Consider the following 27,510-nt stretch of genomic DNA (forward strand, 5'->3'; position numbering starts at 1 on the left):
GTAACCAAGTTTTATCGAAAATCACAAAATAGTCTAAAACGTCTCCAAATGCGATTTGAAGCTTTTCTAAGCACTTTGGTGTTTTTATGTTAACAAGTTTTTTCGAAAATCACAAAATGGTCTAAAACGTCTCCAAATGCGATTTGAGGATATTCTGAGCACTTTGGTGTTTTTTTGTTAAAAAGTTTTTTCGAAAATCACAAAATGGTCTAAAACGACTCCAAATGCGATTTGAAGCTATTCTGTACACTTTGATGTTTTGTGTGAAAAAGTTTTGTCGAAATGCTCAAAATGGTCTAAAACATTTTTAAATACGATATTAAGCTATTTTGTGATCTTTGATGTTTTTGTGTGAAAAGTTTTATCCAAATGCTCAAAATGGTCTAAAACGGTTTCTATTGTGATTTTAAGCACTTTGATGATTTTGTGTAACCAAGTTTCATCGAAATGTACAAAATGGTCTAAAACGTCTCCAAATGCGATTTGAAGCTATTCTAAGTACTTTTGTGTTTTTATGTTAACAAGTTTTTTCGAAAATCACAAAATGGTCTAAAACGTCTTCAAATGCGATTTGAAGCTATTCTGTACACTTTGATGTTTTGTGTGAAAAAGTTTTGTCAAAATGCTCAAAATGGTCTAAAACGTTTTTAAAATGATATTTAGCTATTTTGTGCTCTTTGATTTTTTTGTGTAACCAAGTTTCATCGAAAATCACAACATGGTCTAAAACGTCTCCAAATGCGATTTGAAGCTTTTCTAAGCACTTTGGTGTTTTTATGTTAACAAGTTTTTTCGAAAATCACAAAATGGTCTAAAACGTCTCCAAATGCGATTTGAAGCTATTCTAAGTACTTTTGTGTTTTTATGTTAACAAGTTTTTTCGAAAATCACAAAATGGTCTAAAACGTCTCCAAATGCGATTTAAAGCTCTTCTGTACACTTTGATGTTTTGTGTGAAAAAGTTTTGTCGAAATGCTCAAAATGGTCTAAAACGTTTTTAAATACGATATTAAGCTATTTTGTGATCTTTGATGTTTTTGTGTGAAAAGTTTTATCGAAATGCTCAAAATGGTCTAAAACGTTTTTAAAACGATATTAAGCTATTTTGTGCTCTTTGATGTTTTTGTGTAACCAAGTTTCATCGAAAATCACAAAATGGTCTAAAACGTCGCCAAATGCGATTTGAAGCTTTTCTAAGCACTTTGGTGTTTTTATGTTAACAAGTTTTTTCGAAAATCACAAAATGGTCTAAAACGTCTCCAAATGCGATTTGAAGATATTCTGAGCTCTTTGGTGTTTTTATGTTAAAAAGTTTTTTCGAAAATCACAAAATAGTCTAAAACGTCTCCAAATGCGATTTGAAGCTATTCTGTACACTTTGATGTTTTGTGTGAAAAAGTTTTGTCGAAATGCTCAAAATGGTCTAAAACGTTTTTAAAACGATATTAAGCTATTTTGTGCTCTTTGATGTTTTTGTGTAACCAAGTTTCATCGAAAATCACAAAATGGTCTAAAACGTCTCAAAATGCGATTTGAAGCTTTTCTAAGCACTTTGGTGTTTTTATGTTAACAAGTTTTTTCGAAAATCACGAAATGGTCTAAAATGTCTCCAAATGCGATTTGAAGATATTCTGAGCACTTTGGGGTTTTTATGTTAAAAAGTTTTTTCGAAAATCACAAAATGGTCTAAAACGTCTCCAAATGCGATTTGAAGCTCTTCTGTACACTTTGATGTTTTGTGTGAAAAAGTTTTGTCGAAATGCTCAAAATGGTCTAAAACGTTTTTAAATACGATATTAAGCTGTTTTGTGCACTTTGATGATTTGTGTGAAAAGTTTTAACGAAATGCTCAAAATGGTCTAAAACGGTTTCTAATGTGATTTTAAGCACTTTGATGTTTTTGTGTAACCAAGTTTTTTCGAAAATCACAAAATAGTCTAAAACGTCTCCAAATGCGATTTGAAGCTTTTCTAAGCACTTTGGTGTTTTTATGTTAACAAGTTTTTTCGAAAATCACAAAATGGTCTAAAACGTCTCCAAATGCGATTTGAGGATATTCTGAGCACTTTGGTGTTTTTTTGTTAAAAAGTTTGTTCGAAAATCACAAAATGGTCTAAAACGTCTCCAAATGCGATTTGAAGCTATTCTGTACACTTTGATGTTTTGTGTGAAAAAGTTTTGTCGAAATGCTCAAAATGGTCTAAAACGTTTTTAAATACGATATTAAGCTATTTTGTGATCTTTGATGTTTTTGTGTGAAAAGTTTTATCGAAATGCTCAAAATGGTCTAAAACGGTTTCTATTGTGATTTTAAGCACTTTGATGATTTTGTGTAACCAAGTTTCATCGAAATGTACAAAATGGTCTAAAACGTCTCCAAATGCGATTTGAAGCTATTCTGTACACTTTGATGTTTTGTGTGAAAAAGTTTTGTCGAAATGCTCAAAATGGTCTAAAACGTTTTTAAATACGATATTAAGCTATTTTGTGATCTTTGATGTTTTTGTGTGAAAAGTTTTATCGAAATGCTCAAAATGGTCTAAAACGTTTTTAAAACGATATTAAGCTATTTTGTGCTCTTTGATGTTTTTGTGTAACCAAGTTTCATCGAAAATCACAAAATGGTCTAAAACGTCGCCAAATGCGATTTGAAGCTTTTCTAAGCACTTTGGTGTTTTTATGTTAACAAGTTTTTTCGAAAATCACAAAATGGTCTAAAACGTCTCCAAATGCGATTTGAAGATATTCTGAGCACTTTGGTGTTTTTATGTTAAAAAGTTTTTTCGAAAATCACAAAATAGTCTAAAACGTCTCCAAATGCGATTTGAAGCTATTCTGTACACTTTGATGTTTTGTGTGAAAAAGTTTTGTCGAAATGCTCAAAATGGTCTAAAACGTTTTTAAAACGATATTAAGCTATTTTGTGCTCTTTGATGTTTTTGTGTAACCAAGTTTCATCGAAAATCACAAAAAGGTCTAAAACGTCTCAAAATGCGATTTGAAGCTTTTCTAAGCACTTTGGTGTTTTTATGTTAACAAGTTTTTTCGAAAATCACGAAATGGTCTAAAATGTCTCCAAATGCGATTTGAAGATATTCTGAGCACTAAGGTGTTTTTATGTTAAAAAGTTTTATCGAAAATCACAAAATGGTCTAAAACGTCTCCAAATGCGATTTGAAGCTCTTCTGTACACTTTGATGTTTTGTGTGAAAAAGTTTTGTCGAAATGCTCAAAATGGTCTAAAACGTTTTTAAATACGATATTAAGCTGTTTTGTGCACTTTGATGATTTGTGTGAAAAGTTTTAACGAAATGCTCAAAATGGTCTAAAACGGTTTCTAATGTGATTTTAAGCACTTTGATGTTTTTGTGTAACCAAGTTTTATCGAAAATCACAAAATAGTCTAAAACGTCTCCAAATGCGATTTGAAGCTTTTCTAAGCACTTTGGTGTTTTTATGTTAACAAGTTTTTTCGAAAATCACAAAATGGTCTAAAACGTCTCCAAATGCGATTTGAGGATATTCTGAGCACTTTGGTGTTTTTTTGTTAAAAAGTTTTTTCGAAAATCACAAAATGGTCTAAAACGACTCCAAATGCGATTTGAAGCTATTCTGTACACTTTGATGTTTTGTGTGAAAAAGTTTTGTCGAAATGCTCAAAATGGTCTAAAACATTTTTAAATACGATATTAAGCTATTTTGTGATCTTTGATGTTTTTGTGTGAAAAGTTTTATCCAAATGCTCAAAATGGTCTAAAACGGTTTCTATTGTGATTTTAAGCACTTTGATGATTTTGTGTAACCAAGTTTCATCGAAATGTACAAAATGGTCTAAAACGTCTCCAAATGCGATTTGAAGCTATTCTAAGTACTTTTGTGTTTTTATGTTAACAAGTTTTTTCGAAAATCACAAAATGGTCTAAAACGTCTTCAAATGCGATTTGAAGCTATTCTGTACACTTTGATGTTTTGTGTGAAAAAGTTTTGTCAAAATGCTCAAAATGGTCTAAAACGTTTTTAAAACGATATTTAGCTATTTTGTGCTCTTTGATGTTTTTGTGTAACCAAGTTTCATCGAAAATCACAACATGGTCTAAAACGTCTCCAAATGCGATTTGAAGCTTTTCTAAGCACTTTTGTGTTTTTATGTTAACAAGTTTTTTCGAAAATCACAAAATGGTCTAAAACGTCTCCAAATGCGATTTGAAGCTCTTCTGTACACTTTGATGTTTTGTTTGAAAAAGTTTTGTCGAAATTCTCAAAATGGTCTAAAACGTTTTTAAATACGATATTAAGCTGTTTTGTGCACTTTGATGATTTGTGTGAAAAGTTTTAACGAAATGCTCAAAATGGTCTAAAACGGTTTCTAATGTGATTTTAAGCACTTTGATGTTTTTGTGTAACCAAGTTTTTTCGAAAATCACAAAATAGTCTAAAACGTCTCCAAATGCGATTTGAAGCTTTTCTAAGCACTTTGGTGTTTTTATGTTAACAAGTTTTTTCGAAAATCACAAAATGGTCTAAAACGTCTCCAAATGCGATTTGAAGCTATTCTAAGTACTTTTGTGTTTTTATGTTAACAAGTTTTTTCGAAAATCACAAAATGGTCTAAAACGTCTCCAAATGCGATTTAAAGCTCTTCTGTACACTTTGATGTTTTGTGTGAAAAAGTTTTGTCGAAATGCTCAAAATGGTCTAAAACGTTTTCAAATACGATATTAAGCTGTTTTGTGCACTTTGATGATTTGTGTGAAAAGTTTTAACGAAATGCTCAAAATGGTCTAAAACGGTTTCTAATGTGATTTTAAGCACTTTGGTGTTTTTATGTTAACAAGTTTTTTCGAAAATCACAAAATGGTCTAAAACGTCTCCAAATGCGATTTGAAGCTATTCTGTACACTTTGATGTTTTGTGTGAAAAAGTTTTGTCGAAATGCTCAAAATGGTCTAAAACGTTTTTAAATACGATATTAAGCTATTTTGTGATCTTTGATGTTTTTGTGTGAAAAGTTTTATCGAAATGCTCAAAATGGTCTAAAACGTTTTTAAAACGATATTAAGCTATTTTGTGCTCTTTGATGTTTTTGTGTAACCAAGTTTCATCGAAAATCACAAAATGGTCTAAAACGTCGCCAAATGCGATTTGAAGCTTTTCTAAGCACTTTGGTGTTTTTATGTTAACAAGTTTTTTCGAAAATCACAAAATGGTCTAAAACGTCTCCAAATGCGATTTGAAGATATTCTGAGCTCTTTGGTGTTTTTATGTTAAAAAGTTTTTTCGAAAATCACAAAATAGTCTAAAACGTCTCCAAATGCGATTTGAAGCTATTCTGTACACTTTGATGTTTTGTGTGAAAAAGTTTTGTCGAAATGCTCAAAATGGTCTAAAACGTTTTTAAAACGATATTAAGCTATTTTGTGCTCTTTGATGTTTTTGTGTAACCAAGTTTCATCGAAAATCACAAAATGGTCTAAAACGTCTCAAAATGCGATTTGAAGCTTTTCTAAGCACTTTGGTGTTTTTATGTTAACAAGTTTTTTCGAAAATCACGAAATGGTCTAAAATGTCTCCAAATGCGATTTGAAGATATTCTGAGCACTTTGGGGTTTTTATGTTAAAAAGTTTTTTCGAAAATCACAAAATGGTCTAAAACGTCTCCAAATGCGATTTGAAGCTCTTCTGTACACTTTGATGTTTTGTGTGAAAAAGTTTTGTCGAAATGCTCAAAATGGTCTAAAACGTTTTTAAATACGATATTAAGCTGTTTTGTGCACTTTGATGATTTGTGTGAAAAGTTTTAACGAAATGCTCAAAATGGTCTAAAACGGTTTCTAATGTGATTTTAAGCACTTTGATGTTTTTGTGTAACCAAGTTTTTTCGAAAATCACAAAATAGTCTAAAACGTCTCCAAATGCGATTTGAAGCTTTTCTAAGCACTTTGGTGTTTTTATGTTAACAAGTTTTTTCGAAAATCACAAAATGGTCTAAAACGTCTCCAAATGCGATTTGAGGATATTCTGAGCACTTTGGTGTTTTTTTGTTAAAAAGTTTGTTCGAAAATCACAAAATGGTCTAAAACGTCTCCAAATGCGATTTGAAGCTATTCTGTACACTTTGATGTTTTGTGTGAAAAAGTTTTGTCGAAATGCTCAAAATGGTCTAAAACGTTTTTAAATACGATATTAAGCTATTTTGTGATCTTTGATGTTTTTGTGTGAAAAGTTTTATCGAAATGCTCAAAATGGTCTAAAACGGTTTCTATTGTGATTTTAAGCACTTTGATGATTTTGTGTAACCAAGTTTCATCGAAATGTACAAAATGGTCTAAAACGTCTCCAAATGCGATTTGAAGCTATTCTAAGTACTTTTGTGTTTTTATGTTAACAAGTTTTTTCGAAAATCACAAAATCGTCTAAAACGTCTTCAAATGCGATTTGAAGCTATTCTGTACATTTTGATGTTTTGTGTGAAAAAGTTTTGTCAAAATGCTCAAAATGGTCTAAAACGTTTTTAAAACGATATTAAGCTATTTTGTGCTTTTTGATGTTTTTGTGTAACCAAGTTTCATCGAAAATCACAAAATGGTCTAAAACGTCTCCAAATGCGATTTGAAGCTTTTCTAAGCACTTTGGTGTTTTTATGTTAACAAGTTTTTTCGAAAATCACAAAATGGTCTAAAACGTCTCCAAATGCAATTTGAAGCTCTTCTGTACACTTTGATGTTTTGTTTGAAAAAGTTTTGTCGAAATTCTCAAAATGGTCTAAAACGTTTTTAAATACGATATTAAGCTGTTTTGTGCACTTTGACGATTTGTGTGAAAAGTTTTAACGAAATGCTCAAAATGGTCTAAAACGGTTTCTAATGTGATTTTAAGCACTTTGATGTTTTTGTGTAACCAAGTTTTATCGAAAATCACAAAATAGTCTAAAACGTCTCCAAATGCGATTTGAAGCTTTTCTAAGCACTTTGGTGTTTTTATGTTAACAAGTTTTTTCGAAAATCACAAAATGGTCTAAAACGTCTCCAAATGCGATTTGAAGCTATTCTAAGTACTTTTGTGTTTTTATGTTAACAAGTTTTTTCGAAAATCACAAAATGGTCTAAAACGTCTTCAAATGCGATTTGAAGCTATTCTGTACACTTTGATGTTTTGTGTGAAAAAGTTTTGTCAAAATGCTCAAAATGGTCTAAAACGTTTTTAAAACGATATTAAGCTATTTTGTGCTCTTTGATGTTTTTGTGTAACCAAGTTTCATCGAAAATCACAAAATGGTCTAAAACGTCTCCAAATGCGATTTGAAGCTTTTCTAAGCACTTTGGTGTTTTTATGTTAACAAGTTTTTTCGAAAATCACAAAATGGTCTAAATCGTCTCCAAATGCGATTTGAAGCTCTACTGTACACTTTGATGTTTTGTTTGAAAAAGTTTTGTCGAAATTCTCAAAATGGTCTAAAACGTTTTTAAATACGATATTAAGCTGTTTTGTGCACTTTGATGATTTGTGTGAAAAGTTTTAACGAAATGCTCAAAATGGTCTAAAACGGTTTCTAATGTGATTTTAAGCACTTTGATGTTTTTGTGTAACCAAGTTTTTTCGAAAATCACAAAATAGTCTAAAACGTCTCCAAATGCGATTTGAAGCTTTTCTAAGCACTTTGGTGTTTTTATGTTAACAAGTTTTTTCGAAAATCACAAAATGGTCGAAAACGTCTCAAAATGCGATTTGAGGATATTCTGAGCACTTTGGTGTTTTTTTGTTAAAAAGTTTTTTCGAAAATCACAAAATGGTCTAAAACGTCTCCAAATGCGATTTGAAGCTATTCTGTACACTTTGATGTTTTGTGTGAAAAAGTTTTGTCGAAATGCTCAAAATGGTCTAAAACGTTTTTAAATACGATATTAAGCTATTTTGTGATCTTTGATGTTTTTGTGTGAAAAGTTTTATCGAAATGCTCAAAATGGTCTAAAACGTTTTTAAAACGATATTAAGCTATTTTGTGCTCTTTGATGTTTTTGTGTAACCAAGTTTCATCGAAAATCACAAAATGGTCTAAAACGTCGCCAAATGCGATTTGAAGCTATTCTGTACACTTTGATGTTTTGTGTGAAAAAGTTTTGTCGAAATGCTCAAAATGGTCTAAAACGTTTTTAAAACGATATTAAGCTATTTTGTGCTCTTTGATGTTTTTGTGTAACCAAGTTTCATCGAAAATCACAAAATGGTCTAAAACGTCTCCAAATGCGATTTGAAGCTTTTCTAAGCACTTTGGTGTTTTTATGTTAACAAGTTTTTTCGAAAATCACAAAATGGTCTAAAACGTCTCCAAATGCGATTTGAAGCTCTTCTGTACACTTTGATGTTTTGTTTGAAAAAGTTTTGTCGAAATTTTCAAAATGGTCTAAAACGTTTTTAAATACGATATTAAGCTGTTTTGTGCACTTTGATGATTTGTGTGAAAAGTTTTAACGAAATGCTCAAAATGGTCAAAAACGGTTTCTAATGTGATTTTAAGCACTTTGATGTTTTTGTGTAACCAAGTTTTTTCAAAAATTTCAAAATGGTCTAAAACGTCTCCAAATGCGATTTGAAGCTTTTCTAAGCACTTTGGTGTTTTTATGTTAACAAGTTTTTTCGAAAATCACAAAATGGTCTAAAACGTCTCCAAATGCGATTTGAAGATATTCTGAGCACTTTGGTGTTTTTATGTTAAAAAGTTTTTTCGAAAATCACAAAATAGTCTAAAACGTCTCCAAATGCGATTTGAAGCTATTCTGTACACTTTGATGTTTTGTGTGAAAAAGTTTTGTCGAAATGCTCAAAATGGTCTAAAACGTTTTTAAAACGATATTATTAAGCTATTTTGTGCTCTTTGATGTTTTTGTGTAAAACACGATTTTGTGCCATAACGGATTTCTACAATCCGCATTATTTATAGAATTTTCCTAAAAAAAAGCTATCATTAGAATTAAAAATATTATTTGAAAAAACAGATGTGGTTGTAAGATTTGTTTAATTATTGAGAAACATACAGTTTGATAATGTCAGCCATAATGTACATTATGGTAAATATTTTAGACATAGAAAAAGATCAATAAAATAGATCGACAATATGCAAATCCTTGTTTATTCTATAAATTTATAATTCGCTATCCTTTTTATAATTATAGAAAAAAACATACTAGCTTTTTTAGGTTAAAATATACTGTCCGTTTTCCAAAACAACAATAGACATTACACAATGAGTTTTGTTCGGATTATGAGCTTCTTATTTAAACTAGGTTTAATGTGCAGAAACTACTTTATTTAATAAAAAAATAAATGGTATGGGCCAAAAAAATCTTTATAATGTCCATTTTTTTCGCGAAGTACACACAAAGCAAAGAAAACAAATTTTAATAACTGCAGAATATTTTTAATTTTTAATCATTCATTGTTTTAATACAACTTTACTATAAAGTTCATCTACATGGTCATAAACATTATGACTACAGTATGGTTGAGCTATTGTTATAAAAACTACATGGTCATAAACTTGACTACAGTATATGGTTGAGCTACTGTTATAAAAACTACACGGTCATAAACTTTATGACTACAGTATATGGTTGAGCTATTGTTATATAAACTACATGGTCATAAACATTATGACTACAGTATATGGTTGAGCTATTGTTATATAAACTACATGGTCATAAACTTTATGACTACAGTATATGGTTGAGCTATTGTTATATAAACTACATGGTCATAAACTTTATGACTACAGTATATGATTGAGCTATTGTTATACAAACTACATGGTCATAAACATTATGACTACAGTATATGGTTGAGCTATTGTTATATAAACTACATGGTCATAAACTTTATGACTACAGTATATGGTTGAGCTATTGTTATATAAACTACATGGTCATAAACTTTATGACTACAGTATATTGTTGAGCTACTGTTATACAAACTAGATGGTCATAAACTTTATGACTACAGTATATGGTTGAGCTATTGTTATATAAACTACATGGTCATAAACTTGACTACAGTATATGGTTGAGCTACGGTTATATACAATTATGAAATTGGTTGAAAATTAAATAATTTTTTTAGATTCATTATACATGTAAAATTCCATTAATGTGCACCCTATTGTGACAACCAGTGAGTTGTAAAACTCCCTGCATTAACTTTCATTTAAAAAGTCATCTCTTAATTCTTTTAATTTAACAATAACATTGGTAGGCAATCTACTAGTTGGTGTTAAATTAAATATACTTATCACCTCCTCCTTCGATATTATTTCTCGCCATTCTTGTCCATCTTTTTCACACAGAACAAACCGGGAAGTATACGTTCCAGTGTACCACACTACTTCTACCTCATTGTTATTTATGCTGAATATTTTGCCTATCTGAGGCCATTCTGTGGGATATCTCCTTAAAGCTGTTGCTACCATAGCACCAACATCGAGTTGCTGTGGTGGCTTACGCTTCGAAAATTTACCAATGTGTACCTAGTAGTGTGGGAGAAAGCATAGAAAAGTCATAATCATTTTTCTTACAACCCTAAAAATATAGAATTTTCGTTGATGCATTTGCTTGATGCGATTATGAGATCATATCCCAAATATAAGCACTGCTTTAAACTATGTTGCATTACATGTTTCAAAGATGTAATTTTGAAAATCTATAATATCTTTATCATACCGGTCTTATTTCATTTTCATTATCCGAGTCACTAATGTCTGTCTCGTTTCCATCAGATTCCTCCCTCATAGGGCTTGCATTGTTGTCATTAAAAATGATGTCATGGAGCAAAAATCGCTGTTCATTTCCTTAAAAAAAAAGAGTACGTATTAGTTTTAAAAAGTAAATAATATACATTCATACAAAATATCATGATATATTTATGCTGAGGTGTTTGTTGCATAAAAGCTGGGCCAATACATTGCACACCATGCTGATTGATTGATTTTATCTTATGAATTAATCAGGAGGCATGTTTCTCCAGTGTACTCCACTAGATATCGTTCATGTTATTTGATAATTTTAGGTTCTCACATAAAATGATCAGTGGAAGCATGCATTGGTGAATGTGACCCAACATAGTTGTGTGGAGTAAATAGTTGAATTTTGTTATAGCTGCTGAATCTATACTAAAATCAAAATTCTCTTGTTAACCAAAAAATATATGTGTAAAATGGTGAAACATCACACATGCAATGTAGTACAGTACATACCTTCTGTGATCTCTTCTATATTATTTAAAAATTCCTCCCACCAGTCACGTTCTTCTATTCGCAAAAAATTTGCAACAGACTTTTTAACTTTGGTATATCTGCATTACTAAAATCAGGAGTACACAACACTGGTATATCAGCAGGGCTTTCCTTGAGCAAATATGGAAGTGTGTCCATTTCTCTTGCACATTCACACCAAGTACAATCCGTTGACCAGTTCTTATAGGACATGATGCATTTTCCGGTTTGAGCCAAAACAAACTTAAACTGGTGTGGTTTGCTGTGGTAACGTATGTCTTGCATGTATGGTACTAACCAGTTCTTAATGTCATGCAGATAGGAAATGATACTTGATGTAATCGGCAACTTTTTGTACGAGTTTTCAACAGCACTTCGAAGATGATCAAGTGTAGATGCTCTATATTTGTTCAGGTATTTGGCCACACATGAAAATAATTGGTCAATATCCTCGTGAGTGTGACCCACCATTAAAAACCCAATCTTTATCTGAAAGAGTAAAAGAAGTAATGATTTAAAATTAAAACTTTTCAAAGCAAAATAAAAAAAATACATTTTTAGTATATTTCCATTTTTTCCTCATCTAGTTAGACTAGAATGTTATTGAATATTTTATGTCTTAATAGATAATTACCAATAGTAAATTAATTACTGTCCTATTAGGCTGGTGGAAATCACCCAACACAGGGGATATTTTGTGGTGAACGAGAACAGGGTAAATGAATGATGAACTGGGTTCTTTAAAGTGCACTGTGTATAATGTTTTATTATTTATATATCATTTATAAATGTATAGTCATTTACCTTTCGAAAAATCTTTAACTCTACAAGAAGAGCACATAGGGCAAAAACAAATCTGTTTTTATTATCCTTTCCGCTATTGTCCAACTGCAGATATAAGACTGGTGGTAGAGGTTGTATCTCTGACAGCACCGTCAGTATAATGTTGCAGGTTAGGTTTGAGTCATGTGGAAACTGCTTTAGGTCAATGAAGCAGTGCCCATGTCGTCCATGTACCAGAACACCAGTTACATGTGTGGCTAGTTTCCACATCTTCGACGTTTCTTTTGATTCGCAAGCAAAAGATGGTAAATCAGTCTTGCTTTGGTCCATTCCATCGATAATTATTGACAAATACTTGTTGGGATTCTGTCTTGCTTTCTGCATATGTTTATAGTACTTTCGACGTTCAATACTGAAAAATTAAAATCATATGTTTATAGTTTTATTTTGCATTTAATAATAAATTTTTGTTTTGTTTAGTTATATGTTATCTATTAGCCGATGACAAGATGAGACAATGCTTTACTTCTAATCTATTAAAATTATTGATTAAATAGAGGTTTTTTGTATAATAATGATTTTGTTTATCTTTTCTCTTTTTTTGTTTACAACCACTTTTATTCATTCATTGTTCATACACAATAATTATTTTCATTTTCTACCATTTTTCCCCGTTATTTTCTGTTTTATTTCAATCACTCTTAATTTTATTAAGTTAGAATTATTTTTAAAAACACTAATAATACTATAGAGGAGGTATACAGTGGAAGCAATAATTATTTTTCCTATCTATGGTAATACCGGGTATACAAGTTCAACAGAATTTCTTGTTGAAAGGTTTAAACTACTGGTTTTGTACACAAAATAGGTAGGCATACTTACTTTTGTTTTCGTAAATGCTTCTCTCTCTTCATCATTAGTATTTGCCGTTTTTGCTTTTGATTTGTCTTGTGCAGCTCAAATTTAATTCTGGTGCATTTGCTGCATTTTGCAAAACGATTTTCCTATTAAAAAAAATTGAAAAAATACAGCACGTAAAAATATAAAATTAAACAAATTTTGCATTCAATATAGTGAATGTAGGGAAGGAGTTGTGAGGCCCATCATACATGCATCTGGATTGTACAGTATGTTTTTCCAGTATTTTATTATGAATGAAAATTGAACCTACAGGACTTTCTGCATAACATTGAAGTGAATTTATAAAAATACGTTAAAAAATACTTCAGTCAATGAAGATGACATGGATTTTGTCCATTGGTACAAACCATAATAAGTGTAAAAACGTAAACATACCTCAGGTATTACAATATGCTTGAATTCAACACACCAAAACTTGTAGAATGTCGCTAATGCACACACATCTTCATTTCTTAGCTCAAACTCATCTTTCATATGCATGTACACATCATGTTTGGTAAGCGTTGATGGTAGATGATCACCGTATTCATTACAAAATTTAATAAACCAAGCCCGACACTGTTGAGTTGAATTGCTATATACCATCTTTCTGGTGAAGTTGGGTGGTAAAAGATAACAGCATCCTTCTAAAAAGAAATAAAATGTAAATTTCAAATATTAGGAATTTCAAATACTGTACTATTTTATTATTGTTTGGTTTAATCCATTGATTAATGACTTATGATCATTTTGCATTATCTTTCTAACATAGTGTTAAGCATATTAATTTTATTGTGTAAAAATAATTAAACAATAATCAAATGCATTCTATTCATTTAAAAAAAAGTTATTCTCCACTCCTCGTCAGATCCTGCCTATGTCCCTGTATAATACGACTATAAGTATAATGGAATGTAATCTTCACACAGTCACAGTAATCTTTCCGTTTCAGCAACATTAAAACACATACATTAAAAGTAATATTAACAGCATGTAAAATTAAATAATGTAAAATGTACTGTAAAACTAAACAATTAATTACCAATAGCTTGCTTCCTTATTTTGTAAAAAGTTGACCGGCCAATACCATTTACTAACATCCATGCTTTTGCACAAACTTTGTTAGCACCAACTAGTAGACAGATTTTGGTGGCACCTCCGGATGTGCTGAGATGTTCATTGAAATATTTAAGAATCCAACAGCGTTGTTCATATTCGGTCATTGCTTGAAAAGCTTCCCTTGTTTGTTTTATTTCTCTAAAATTTAGCATACCAATGCACATTAACGCACAACAGCAGGTCAAATACAAGTTGTGTATTGGCTGTAGGTGATTCCTTTTCCTTTTTTTTTACAGAAAGAATAAACAAAATAACAATTATATGGTACCAATTGCGGAAAATGTGATCAGTCAATACGGTTTCAGAAGTTTTGGAGGTTACGTAAAACTAGGTGACTAATTCGCATTAATATATAGATACTTTTAATTCTTTGACAAACAATTTTTTTTTCGGTTCAGATAATTTCAATTTTCGAGTGTTCAATTACAGGTTGTGCAGGTGCCTTGTTCATTAGACAGTTGTACCTATTTACATACCATACAGACATAACATTAGAACCTGACCATAGAATCAGACACAAATGGAAACAACCAGCAATGTCCATATCTTTTAGGTACAGCACAACCATCAACATCAAGCACTATTTAATAAAAGTAGTTTTAAAAATTAATGACATATCAAACTTACCACTACGCTTACTTGTGTGATTAGAGATTTTAATCTCATCATCACTTGATCCAGATGAATTAAGGTAATTAGTTTCTACAGTCTCTAGGCCTCCTGTATTTCTCTTGCAGGCTAAATAAAAATATAGTAGTTTAATATTTATAGCAGCCTATGCAACATACATGTACACAGTAATTCTTCATTTGGGGTAACTGGTGATTGATAGCAGACATTTTCAAATTTTGGATAGTGGAAGATAATATTTTGATCCAGGAGCTATAGGCTTTATGGGAGGTTATTACCATTTATCCTTTTTTTTTCACCATTATTCTCATCGTTATTAATAATGAGGTTTTTGTTATTTCTGAAGAATGCACCTTTGTAATTATTAAGTATGCTAATGATTTAAAGGTGTAGTAGGGAAGTAAATCTAAATAAATAAACTAGCCTCTATAGAGGATACTAATATCTACTAGCTAGTAGTAGTAGTAGTAGTATTATTAGGCTGGCTGCTTAAAAGGTAATTCCCTATCCAAGCCTAGATGAAGTTTTGTATAAAGTTGGTAGGAGCCCTACTAAGAAAGGTTAGCAAAAGCTCATGGTTAATGTTATTGCTACTGACCTGCTGATATGTCATCATCGGAAGTATCGACATCGGAAGTATCGACATCTGTTGTAGAAACCTCCATGCTTTTCTCTCTGCTGCTGGAGGAACTTTGGTAGTTGTTACTAGACAAACAGAGTCTATGTTGTAATCAGAAAATGTGCAATTTAAACTATTATCATAGAAATAATTAGATACATTTATTGTTTAAAAGGGACTGCTAATTTCAATTTTTTATTTTATGATTCCAGATCAATTATTTATTTTACATATCAAAATAATTTCTTTTTTTTCCAGTCAAAAACCCCTGCCAAGGGGACATTATTTTGTTCCTGAAGCCTTAATAGGGGTTATACTGAACGTAACTAGAGGTGGTCCAGTGAAATAGAAAACGTTAACAATGCAAACTTTTTTGTTAAGAACAATCTCAACGCACACAATTGTGTTATAAGTACGGAAAGGTAAATCAACACAAAAAAAACTATACTCAACGATAAATGTCCCAATCGAATACGACATTGCTACCTCCCAGATCGGGCCCATAAAAACATAGGGATAGGCCTAGAGGCGGCCTCTACTCTAACCTAGTAAATAACTACATAACATGTCATTGTATTGTTAAAGTTACTGACCTGCTGACTCTGTCGGTATGTCATCATCAGAAGTATCGACATCTGTTGTAGAAACCTCCCATGCTTTTCTCTTTGCTGCTGGAGGAACTTCGGTAGTCGAAATCCCAGTAGGTGACCCTTCTGTATCATCAACAGCAGAACATCCATTATTGATTGATTGAATTGAACCGTTCCCACGTACAATTAGGCCTACTTCATCATCTTCACTTGAAGAATAGTAAAGCATACGCTCAGTTGGATAAGCAGTGCTGTGTGTTGTTGTTACTTGACAAACAGATTCTGTATCGTAATCAGAAAATTTGCAATTTGATTAAATTATTATCATACATAATTAATTAGATATTAAATCAAGAATGATTCCACCGAAATTTTGAGTTAAAATAACGATAGTGAAGCATATGAATAGGCAAACTGCCTAAAAATTGACATGTTTTGAGAAACTATTCTCATCTTCCACCAGAACAGAAAACAACGCCTAGGCTTAAGATTACTTATATACCAATAGGACAGGTTGTATGTAAATGAGGAAGTAATTAGCATGATAAAACAACAAGGAATGTAGGCAACAAACAATCATATGGCAAGCGTGACGCCTATTCATCAAATGCCTCACTATCGTTATTTTAAATAATTAATTATATGCCACACATGGTAAAATATTATTGAAAATGTGTATGTTTGATCTCTTCTTTGGGACACCCTTTCCCACAAACAAGTGGATATAGGCCTATTAAGGGGGCCGGCACACATTTTGAGTGTACCTGGCAAATGGTTGATTACCCCTATATTAAGTTTTTTCTATCCCAAACACAGTACAGTACTACATACTAAAATTTCCATAGGAATAGGCCTAGGCTAGAGCCTATCTCTAGCGGATTACGGTCGAAGCGGCCGCCAACCAAAGCGGCCGCTAGTTCAATAACGGTAATTTGTATGGAACGCCGTGTGCGCTTTGATTGTCGTTGTTTTGTAATTTTTGATTGTCATTGTTTCGATCCACAGGTTTTCTTTTCCTCGGACGTAAATAACAACCTACATTATTAATATTATGTAATATATTCTCTTTTTTTACAGATTGAATGTGATACGTTCTTTTAAACGAAATGGCGAATCGATGATTACTTACTTTAACTGTTCTAAATGATATATATGTTTAATAAAGTCAATAAAAAACATTCTGGTGTTTTTATTGTATAATAATATATAATAAGCCAATTATTAAGAATAATATATATATTTTTTCAATAAAGTATATCAAAATATATATATTTGTTATTGTATATTAATATATTAGTAAAGTAACTACTGTAAGTAGTACGTGTTCGCAAACATAATTTAATGACAATAACATGATGACATCAATTTATTTATTTAATATCCTAAATTGTTTTATACCTTCAGATATATAAATATTGATCAATTTAAAATGAGTTTTAAATAATAAAATAAGATGCAAGTGTCTGTACGGTACGGTAATTAATTACGCGAATTGCGGCTAATAACTCGACTGGCGGCCGGCCGGCCAGGAATAGTGCTGTAGAAGGTCACGTTTTCGTCTTCACGTTGCTTTATTGAAAACACAAACAATGTATTACAATGGAATAACAGTTAAATGTATAACACACCCTATTACTATTCAATAAAAACAAGTTCGATAGTACAGTGTAAACGAGATATAAAAATTTGGCAATACCGTACGTAACTTATTATTGCAATACTGTATAAAGATTCGATGTAAATGAGATATAAAGATTCGGCAATACCGTACGTAAATTATTAATGCAATACTGTATAAAGATTCGATTTAAATGAGATATAAATATTCGGCAATACCGTACGTAAATTATTATTGCAATACTGTATAAAGATTCGATGTAAATGAGATATAAAGATTCGGCAATACCGTACGTAAATTATTAATGCAATACTGTATAAAGACTCGATAGTATGTAAATGAGATATAAAGATTCGGCAATACCTTAGTACGTAAATTATTATTGCAATACTGTAAAAAGATTCTATGAGATAATTAAGGATTCAGCAATACCGTACGTAAATTATTATTGCAATACTGTATAAGGATTCGATAGTATGTAAATGAGATATAAATATTCGGCAATACCGTGCGTAGATTATTAATGCAATACTGTATAAAGATTCGATAGGAGAGTGCTCAAGAAACGTCGGGTCAACGTAAATTATTAATGATTCGATAGTATATGTAAATATATTTAGTTAGTTAATATTAAAATACAAATAAAATATACATTGATTTATCGGCAGGCAAACTTAATTATTATAGAAATATAAAGATTCGATAGTACATGATTTGGCTTATATTTATTGGTTTGACCATACATACAATTACTGTAACTCAACTCGCCATAGGCCATGGCGTTGACAACGACAATCAAAGATTAAAGCGCACATGGCGTTCCATACAAATGACGATATTAAACTGGCGGCCGCTTTGGTTGGCGGCCGCTTCGACCATACTCCTCTCTAGCTAGGCTTAGTAATAAGTAATATTTACTAGGCCCAGGCCTAGGGCCTAGTACTAGTAGTAGTAAATAACTAGGCCTCTAGCTAGGCCTAGGCTAGGCCTACCTAGGTATGAACATTCATTGTTGTAGGCTAGGCTAGGCCTATATTGTATTGTTACTCACCTGCTGCTGCTGACTCTGTCTGTATGTCATCATCAGAAGTATCGAAATCTGTTGAAGAAACCTCCCATGCTTTTCTCTTTGCTGCTGGAAGAACTTCGGTAGTCGGAAGAACTTCGGTAGTCGAAATCCCAGTAGGCGACCCTTCTGTATCATCTACTCCTAGGACTAGGCCTATGCCTAGGCCTTCTTCATCGTCTTCACTTGAAGAATAGTATAGCATACGCTCAGCAGTTGGAACAGGGTGTTCTGTCGTGCCATCATCAGAAAATGTGATATTCATAATGTTATTATCGTAGAAATATGCATCGTCTTCGCTTGAGTATTGAAGCATTAGCTCAGAGTCGCTTATCATGTTCATGATTTAACAAATTGATAAAAGAAATGAACAATATACGGTTTTATGTTCATTTAACCGTCATTCGCATCTAATCTTTGGAAAAAGCGCGAACGAATTTGATTGGCTGCTGCAGCTGATCAACGTTATATTATTTCATGTGACGTCGTCAACGTCCAATGCAATTACAATACTGTACTTTATTCATTTTAAAACAAACCGAAATTGTCCACTTTTCCATTACTGAAACTGATTTAGGATCAACCTGAGTTTTCGGCATGTATTGAATATAGGACTATTCCATTATTATTTATAGGGGTGTTAGTCAATATGTTGGGTTGGGTGTGCCAGGCTTGTTGAGGCTTCTATTGTTCGTGTCATTGTGCCAATTGTTTTGTATTTCACTGTGTTTGATAAAAACAAACAAAAAACTGCTGCTATAGTTAGCCTATGTGTCTGTAAATTATATCGTATTTTACACTATATTTATATAGCCTATAGGCCCTAACATGTTTTTTACCGTCAACAGTTAAATCATATCATGTTATATTTTACATTTCATGTAATATTATTATATGTTTTTTTTTCTCAACAGCCGAATCAAGTTATATAGCCTCTTACAAATAACAAGAAAAAATACATTCAAACGTTATTCACAATAAGGAGAAAACATATACAACTTATTTAATTTATGTTTTAATTTATATCAATCCAAAGGAAAATTAATGAAACAACGACAATGATGTGGGTATCAGTGGCTGGATCTCAATAGAGATACAAAAAAAAGCGAAAAGCTAAATCAAAACGATAAAGTAAAACAGCCAGAAAAACAATTTATATAAATACATCCATGTTTGTTTTTTTCTCAACAGTTTATGACTTTAACAAATTCAGTACACTTAAAGGCATAAGATTAAGCAAAACATACATTGTGTAACATATTTAATTTAAGGTATATATGTGTAAGGATGTGGACAACAACACAAAAGGAAAAACACGCCTTTTCTCACTTTTACCACGGTCCGGTGGTGTATTTGGTTTTAATTTGTTTTTAGCATAACAATAGAGATCAGTATGGTCCTGAAAACCACAAAATAAATACAATGAGAAACAAAAGTAAATAATATTCTAAAATACAAGCCAATTCTTAGTAACGACCTCAACTTAACAGGCGACTCTAATAAAAAGGATTCTCTCTGAGGACTGCGACTATTACGTCAAACGGCACGTCTACCTAAACAGCCTCTGTATACTTTGTTAGAGTATACAAATACCTAATTAATTACCTACACAATTGCATCATAAGTGCCTGAATATTACTATTATATTACTAGAATAAATGCATGTTGGAATTTACTCACACTATTTGAATACTAAACTTAGTCTATTCATTGAATCAAGGAGTTATAATCTTAGGTTTGTGTAAAATATATAAATAACAAATCCATGGGCGCAGCCATTTTGTATGATAAATAGAGGGCGCACTACATGACGATCTATCACGAGCATGGTAGCCTCGTGTGTACAAATTAATCAAGTGTGAACTGTAGGATGAACTATTTTATACAAACTGTTAACTAGAAACTATCTTCTATAAACTAAACATTACTAAATCTATCTAAACATATTTTGTTAATACAAAGAAGGTTTATCACAAAAGTATATATTATAACATTATATGGCATAAAATCCTAGTTCAAAGATTGTAACACAATACTATTCAATAGGCTTCCTAACTGCACATTCCATGAGTCAAGGTTAACCCAAAACAAATGTCTAGGCCTATGAATGCAATCATCTTAAAATACAACATTAATGTTTCTTAAACATAACAGAATCTTATAAATGTATAACAAAGTAATATATGTATAAAGTAGAGTAATTACCTTTTAATCAGATCTTTAATTAAGTAAGAGACAAAACTATCTGCTTCCTTGACCGGTTCATGAATACAAAAGAAAGCAAATCATTTGAAAAAGACTGTTACAATTATAGGGGGCAGTAACACCTATAGGGGGCAGTATTTAATTATCACATGATTAGATTAATCCCCACACTCCCCTGTTTAAGCCGAGTTTGTCCTCAAACTTAATATTATTCACAACAAGAAGAATCTTTTCAGCATTTTCAGAGTCAATGCCAGCATCATCAGGCCAGTCAGGGTAAACGTCCCCAGTACCATCGTCTTCAACAAAGGACTCTACACATTCCCCTTCGGCTCCCACAAAGTGTCTCATCTTCTTCTCTGGGAGAACATATACTGTGTTTCCATTACCATGGGCAGCACGCCTAGTTGCTTCTAGTTCGGCTCTTAGCTCATCAACCGTCCTCTGCACATCTCGCAACGATGCCTTGCTTGCCATCACTGATCTCTAATGTTAAAGCCAAATACGATCCACGATCCCACTTCTGACACCAAATTGTAAGGATGTGGACAACAACACAAAAGGAAAAACACGCCTTTTCTCACTTTTACCACGGTCCGGTGGTGTATTTGGTTTTAATTTGTTTTTAGCATAACAATAGAGATCAGTATGGTCCTGAAAACCACAAAATAAATACAATGAGAAACAAAAGTAAATAATATTCTAAAATACAAGCCAATTCTTAGTAACGACCTCAACTTAACAGGCGACTCTAATAAAAAGGATTCTCTCTGAGGACTGCGACTATTACGTCAAACGGCACGTCTACCTAAACAGCCTCTGTATACTTTGTTAGAGTATACAAATACCTAATTAATTACCTACACAATTGCATCATAAGTGCCTGAATATTACTATTATATTACTAGAATAAATGCATGTTGGAATTTACTCACACTATTTGAATACTAAACTTAGTCTATTCATTGAATCAAGGAGTTATAATCTTAGGTTTGTGTAAAATATATAAATAACAAATCCATGGGCGCAGCCATTTTGTATGATAAATAGAGGGCGCACTACATGACGATCTATCACGAGCATGGTAGCCTCGTGTGTACAAATTAATCAAGTGTGAACTGTAGGATGAACTATTTTATACAAACTGTTAACTAGAAACTATCTTCTATAAACTAAACATTACTAAATCTATCTAAACATATTTTGTTAATACAAAGAAGGTTTATCACAAAAGTATATATTATAACATTATATGGCATAAAATCCTAGTTCAAAGATTGTAACACAATACTATTCAATAGGCTTCCTAACTGCACATTCCATGAGTCAAGGTTAACCCAAAACAAATGTCTAGGCCTATGAATGCAATCATCTTAAAATACAACATTAATGTTTCTTAAACATAACAGAATCTTATAAATGTATAACAAAGTAATATATGTATAAAGTAGAGTAATTACCTTTTAATCAGATCTTTAATTAAGTAAGAGACAAAACTATCTGCTTCCTTGACCGGTTCATGAATACAAAAGAAAGCAAATCATTTGAAAAAGACTGTTACAATTATAGGGGGCAGTAACACCTATAGGGGGCAGTATTTAATTATCACATGATTAGATTAATCCCCACATATGTTTTATTTCATCGACCCAGTTTTAAGTGTTATTTATTAGTGTCATGTTTGGTTCAACTCAATGAGTTAGCAATGTTCGTGAGGTTCTCTCTCCAGCTGATCCTGACACAAAAACTAAAATAGTCAGAAATAAAATTGCAGAACTTTCTCTCATGCAACACACACTAACCCTTCCCCAGTACAGGATATATAGGGCCTACACTGTTAAAAAAATTCTTATAAAAAAACTGTAAATTACTGGCAATCTGGACGCCAGTAATTTACCGTAATGTAGAATTACAGGTACTGTTGAAAATAAATTACTGTAAAACTACAGTAAATTATTGTTGGTCATAAAGTCGGTTGTCTACCGTAATGTAGAATCACAGGTACTGTTGAAAATAAATTACGGTAAAACTACAAATTACTGTTAACTTGAAAGTCGGATGTCAACTATAACGTAAAATCACAGGTACCGTTTCTAATAAATTACTACAGTATAATTACTGTTAATCTGAAAGTCTGTTAATGTCAACAATAACGTAAAATCACGGGTACCATAAAACTACGTAAAATTACTGTCGATTTCAAAGGAAGTGGTCTACCATTAATGTAGAATAATGTTGATAAATAACTGTAAAACTACATTAAAATTACTGTCGATTTCAATGGTCAATGATAATGTAAAATCACAGGTACCGTTATTAATAAATTACTGCAAAAGATTCAGTGAATTCCAACCAAACAAAATATTACAAAAATATAAATACCATACAAACAAAATAAATACATGCCAATAATCTTATTTCATGCCTTATATTAAAATGACCATCAAATAAATGGAAGGTTTATTCCAGAGTACATGACCTGGATGTGGTAGATGGACACTTAACAGTAAACCACAGTAAGAATGTTGTTGATCCAATAACAGGAGTCCACACTCAAAACATAGAATCCTACTGGAATCGTGAAAAATTAAAGTTAAAAAGAATAGGTGTAAACGGGAATGGTTACCGGAATACCTTGACGAATTTATGTGGCGAGAAAGATATGGCATAATATAAATTAAACAGATTAAGTAAGTTAAAATAGTATATGTTCCTTGTGCCTTATTAAATAATGTTAAAGTCTTGTGCCTTATATTTGAATAAAGTTTGAAGAATGTATCTTTCGATCTAACGATTTTTTTCTTGTCGTTTGTAGAGGCTATTTGCAACTGTTGAGAAAAAACCAAACATGGATGTATTTATATAAATTAAAACATAAATTGGATATTTTATATAAATTAAAACATAAATTAAATAAGATTAAAATGTATATGAATCTTTTTCTTGATCTTTTCTTGTTATTTGTAGAGGCTACTTGATTTAACTGTTGAGTAAAAAAACATGTTAGGGCCTATAGGCTACTTTATATAGTGTAAAATACGATATAATTTACAGACACATAATAAAAGCTATAGGCTAACTACAGCAGCAGTTTTTTGTTTGTTTTTATCAAACACAGTGAAATACAAAACAATTGGCACAATGACACGAACAATAGAAGCCTCAACAAGCCTGGCACACCCAACCCAACATATTGACTAACACCCCTATAAATAATAATGGAATAGTCCTATATTCAAATACATGCCGAAAACTCGGGTTGATCCCTGATTTAACCTAAAGCCATAGAAATGTAAACTAAAATATGCGTAGTGCATGAATATAGAGTAACAGTAACATTTTTAGTTTTTAATCTTTCTCAGTTTACTTTTAATAATGCTTTGTTTTTTTACGTTTTGTTTTATATTTGAAGATATCAAATTTGTCAGTGGTTTGTCATGACAAATTATACTTTTTAAATATTTTTTTAATGGTTTTTATGTATATTTTTTTAAAAATATAATTATGTTTATTTACTCTTGTTGCACATCTCCCTCATTGAGACTGTGCCTCTGATAAAGAGATAAAAAAAATTCATAACATAATTAACTGTACGCCACATTAAATCTTAAAAAAAAAGTTTATATAAACTTTAGATTCTATCATCAAAACACTTCCCCTATTATGATCAAATCATCTTTCATGTAAACTTGGCCTATTTTTCAGAAATGAATATCCTTATAGTAATACGATGAGTGGTAAGTTCAGAGCTTGGGATTTTTTTAGGAAACAATGAGTTTGAAAGAATCCCAATTTGATTGGTCAAAATTATCGCTACTTATACGTCCGCTATAGATGGCGCTTTTTTTCATACAGATAACTACATAAACAGAACACAATTGTTAAAGAATAATTAATAATATTAAAGAACCAATTCTTTTAATTATTCCTTGTATAAAAATTGTCCCCATGTATGGCAAGATATTCCTAATTTTATCGTATATCATCTTTAATTGTCTGTACACACGAACCATGTTATCTGTATATTTAAATGATTGTTCACACAATTTATTATATCTTATGTATTTTTATTGTTTTACTAAGTTTTATGATTGAAATGCAGTATAGATAACCAATTCGATAGTGCTTAGCACTCAAGAAAGGAAATTCCCAGGTTGCTTTGTTGCGTTGTTTGACTGCGTGAAAATTTAATAAAATAATTCTGTTCGATCCTTTTCCTTCATCTATATGGCTTGTGTTTTTGTAATTTCTGTGTGCATGCTATACATGTTGGCTTCGTCTATGAATTTGTTACCGATTGGCTATTTCCTTTGATTGTTAATGCGTTGGTGGTTGGTTACAATCAGGCCTGCATATTATTTTTCAAAATTATAACATTTTAAATTTTGTTGTAAATTGATGCTTTCAATAATGATTGTAGATCATTTTCACTATTTCCAATGAGAATTATATCGTCGGCCAAGAATGAGTCTTTTTATCAATAAAAAATATTAATCTCTTTCTCTTTGAAATCTTTTGTAAGTTCATTTATATATAATATTAACAGAATTAGAGAGAGAGAGAGACAGCCTTTGTGTGTTGAAAAAAATGGATAATTTTCAATATAAATCCAAATTACTGAAAGAAGACAATGCTGTGGGTATCAGTGTGGCTGGGGGTATCAGCGGCTTGATCTTAATAAAGATACAAAATAATATAAACAAAAAGCTAAATCTAAACGATACAATTTAAACAACTAGACAAAATTAGCAGAGCTTTCGGGCAAAACTAGCCCTTCATCAGTGTGTAGAAATCAAGCGCTGCCTGAGTGGACTGGAATAAAAGAAATAAAACAAAAGAGGCATAATGCTGGTGAAAAGAGTGAGATTAGAAAACAATAAAGATAGCTTGGTATATATAAACAATTTAGAAATTGAATTAAAAATCAACTCAAATGGTGGTTAATATTGAAACATTAAATTTAGGTAGTCGATGGAATAATTTTACCGATCTGGGAATATGTTCCTAATGTTAAGTCAAAATATTTCGTGGTTTTAAGTAGTAATTCCAAGTGGTTTTCATGGTCTGCCCTGTCGTGAAAGAACGTCGCAATTGACACATTTTAAAAAAGCTTTTTGGGCAATTTAGGGAATGATACACCTTGTGGTGCATTCGGATTTTCAATTACTTGCAATTATTGTTCATTCCGGATGATAACAAAAACACGTTTGGTTGATTATCTGAAAATTATGCAGTATGCAGTTGAGAGGTTATTTCATGACGGGGCAGAAATGTAGGCTAATAATAATTTGTTTTGCACAATGCATGGTTAATATTAAACATCTTTTTTATGCGAGTCTTCCTTATTACTTTCATTTAAACGAAACACAATTAAGTCACCTATGTGCGCTCACTTTGCTTTTTCACTTTGCAATGTTATCGATAACTTTAAACGAAGGGAGCCAACCGAAGCGCACCCGCATCATTTGGACGCAATCATAATGGGTTTTTGGACCGATGTCTTATTAACGTTCCCTTTTGTAATGAAAATTATGTATAAAGGGTTTTTTTTCGGACCGACATAAAAGTAAGTCGAGATTCATGACATTTTTCGTTCTTTAATTTTTAAATGCCAAGGAGAACTAAATTTAGCAAAAGTATAGTCACGCGAGGGTTTATGAGTGCTATAGGATGCAAGTACAGCACGTTAGTAAATCAGGAAAGGTATGGATGATTTGTATAATGATATTGTTTGTGCTCTATCTAGTGCCTCCAAAATGTGTTTTAAAAATAAGAAAATAAAAAATGGGACCCACATTCCAGGGTGGAATGAAAATGTCGCAGAATGCCATAATGTGGCTAGAGAATCATTCCTTCTATGGGTTAATAATGGAAAGCCTAAATCTGGTTCATTATTTGAGGCGATGCGTTTTAAATGACAAGATCTCAATTTAAAATGAGTTTACGCTAGTGTAAATCAGAAGAAGAACAGCATAGGGCTGATTCTATGGTTAAGTCTTTATTAAACAAGGCCAACAGCCATTAAGTCGCGTGCTACAATGCATAGTGATACCGGACCGACAGACAAACAGACCGACAGACAGACGGACCGACCGACATAGTGAACTATACTGACCGAAATTACTGAACATGTTTACAAATGTTGAAATGTTTAAAAACATTTATATTTTTTTAATTTACACGTGCGTAGCCTGTCACTTTTGACGTGCTCGTATAACGTAATTTCGAGTTGAAAAGTAAGTCAAGAAAACAGAAATCGGGCAAAAAGAGTGCGCAATAACATTTAACGCGCAGTGCGCGCACAAAAATTTGCGCACTCATGGCAATTTTGTAAACGCTTAAAATTTCTTGAAACGTACGTCTCTTATTTCATCGAAAATAAATTTTGAAAATTTTAAGCGCGCGTACGCATGCGTTACATGCACTACGCACGTAATTGTATTGCCATATGATGATTTATGCCCTGAAATTTATGAGTACCAAATTTTATTTAATTGTGATTTATGGTTGTTAAGATATGATTACAAACGTGATTTCGTTAAATCGTGCGTAGACCGCGTACTTTTTTATTGCGCACCGTGAAAACATAACCACATCGATTCCTGGCCATAAGGAATATTCTGTGAAAAATTGACTTAGCTAGATTAAACTGATATCAAGATAAGGTCATAAAGCGATAAAACGCATAGTGATACCGGACCGACAGACAGACCGACAGACAGA

General features: G+C 31.8%; 1 protein-coding gene and 1 long non-coding RNA gene across 2 annotated transcripts; both read right to left on the bottom strand.

The window, feature by feature from the left end:
* Positions 1 to 10,116: 10,116 nt before the first annotated feature.
* LOC140062753 (uncharacterized) lies at positions 10,117 to 11,314 on the bottom strand. Its single transcript, XM_072109078.1, has 3 exons — positions 11,240 to 11,314; positions 10,707 to 10,834; positions 10,117 to 10,513 (listed from the first exon to the last, which is right to left on the bottom strand). Exons 2-3 carry the CDS (start codon positions 10,773 to 10,775, stop codon positions 10,184 to 10,186), a joined length of 399 nt encoding a protein of 132 aa, XP_071965179.1. The 5' UTR covers positions 10,776 to 10,834; positions 11,240 to 11,314; the 3' UTR covers positions 10,117 to 10,183.
* Positions 11,315 to 13,481: 2,167 nt separating this feature from the next.
* Positions 13,482 to 14,703, bottom strand: LOC140062961 (uncharacterized). Its single transcript, XR_011847562.1, has 3 exons — positions 14,687 to 14,703; positions 13,983 to 14,281; positions 13,482 to 13,587 (listed from the first exon to the last, which is right to left on the bottom strand). It is a non-coding gene; the product is annotated as an uncharacterized lncRNA (long non-coding RNA).
* Positions 14,704 to 27,510: the final 12,807 nt, after the last annotated feature.

Source organism: Antedon mediterranea, chromosome 11 (assembly GCF_964355755.1).
Source record: "Antedon mediterranea chromosome 11, ecAntMedi1.1, whole genome shotgun sequence".
Taxonomy (NCBI): Eukaryota; Metazoa; Echinodermata; class Crinoidea; order Comatulida; family Antedonidae; genus Antedon; species Antedon mediterranea.

Excerpts from the sequence above, each read along its gene's own strand:
- LOC140062753 (XM_072109078.1), bottom strand. The coding sequence starts at position 10,775 with ATGAGGGAGGAATCTGATGGAAACGAGACAGACATTAGTGACTCGGAT. Across the intron at positions 10,514-10,706 it reads ATGAAAATGAAATAAGACCG|GTACACATTGGTAAATTTTC; the intron begins GTATGATAAAGA and ends CCACACTACTAG.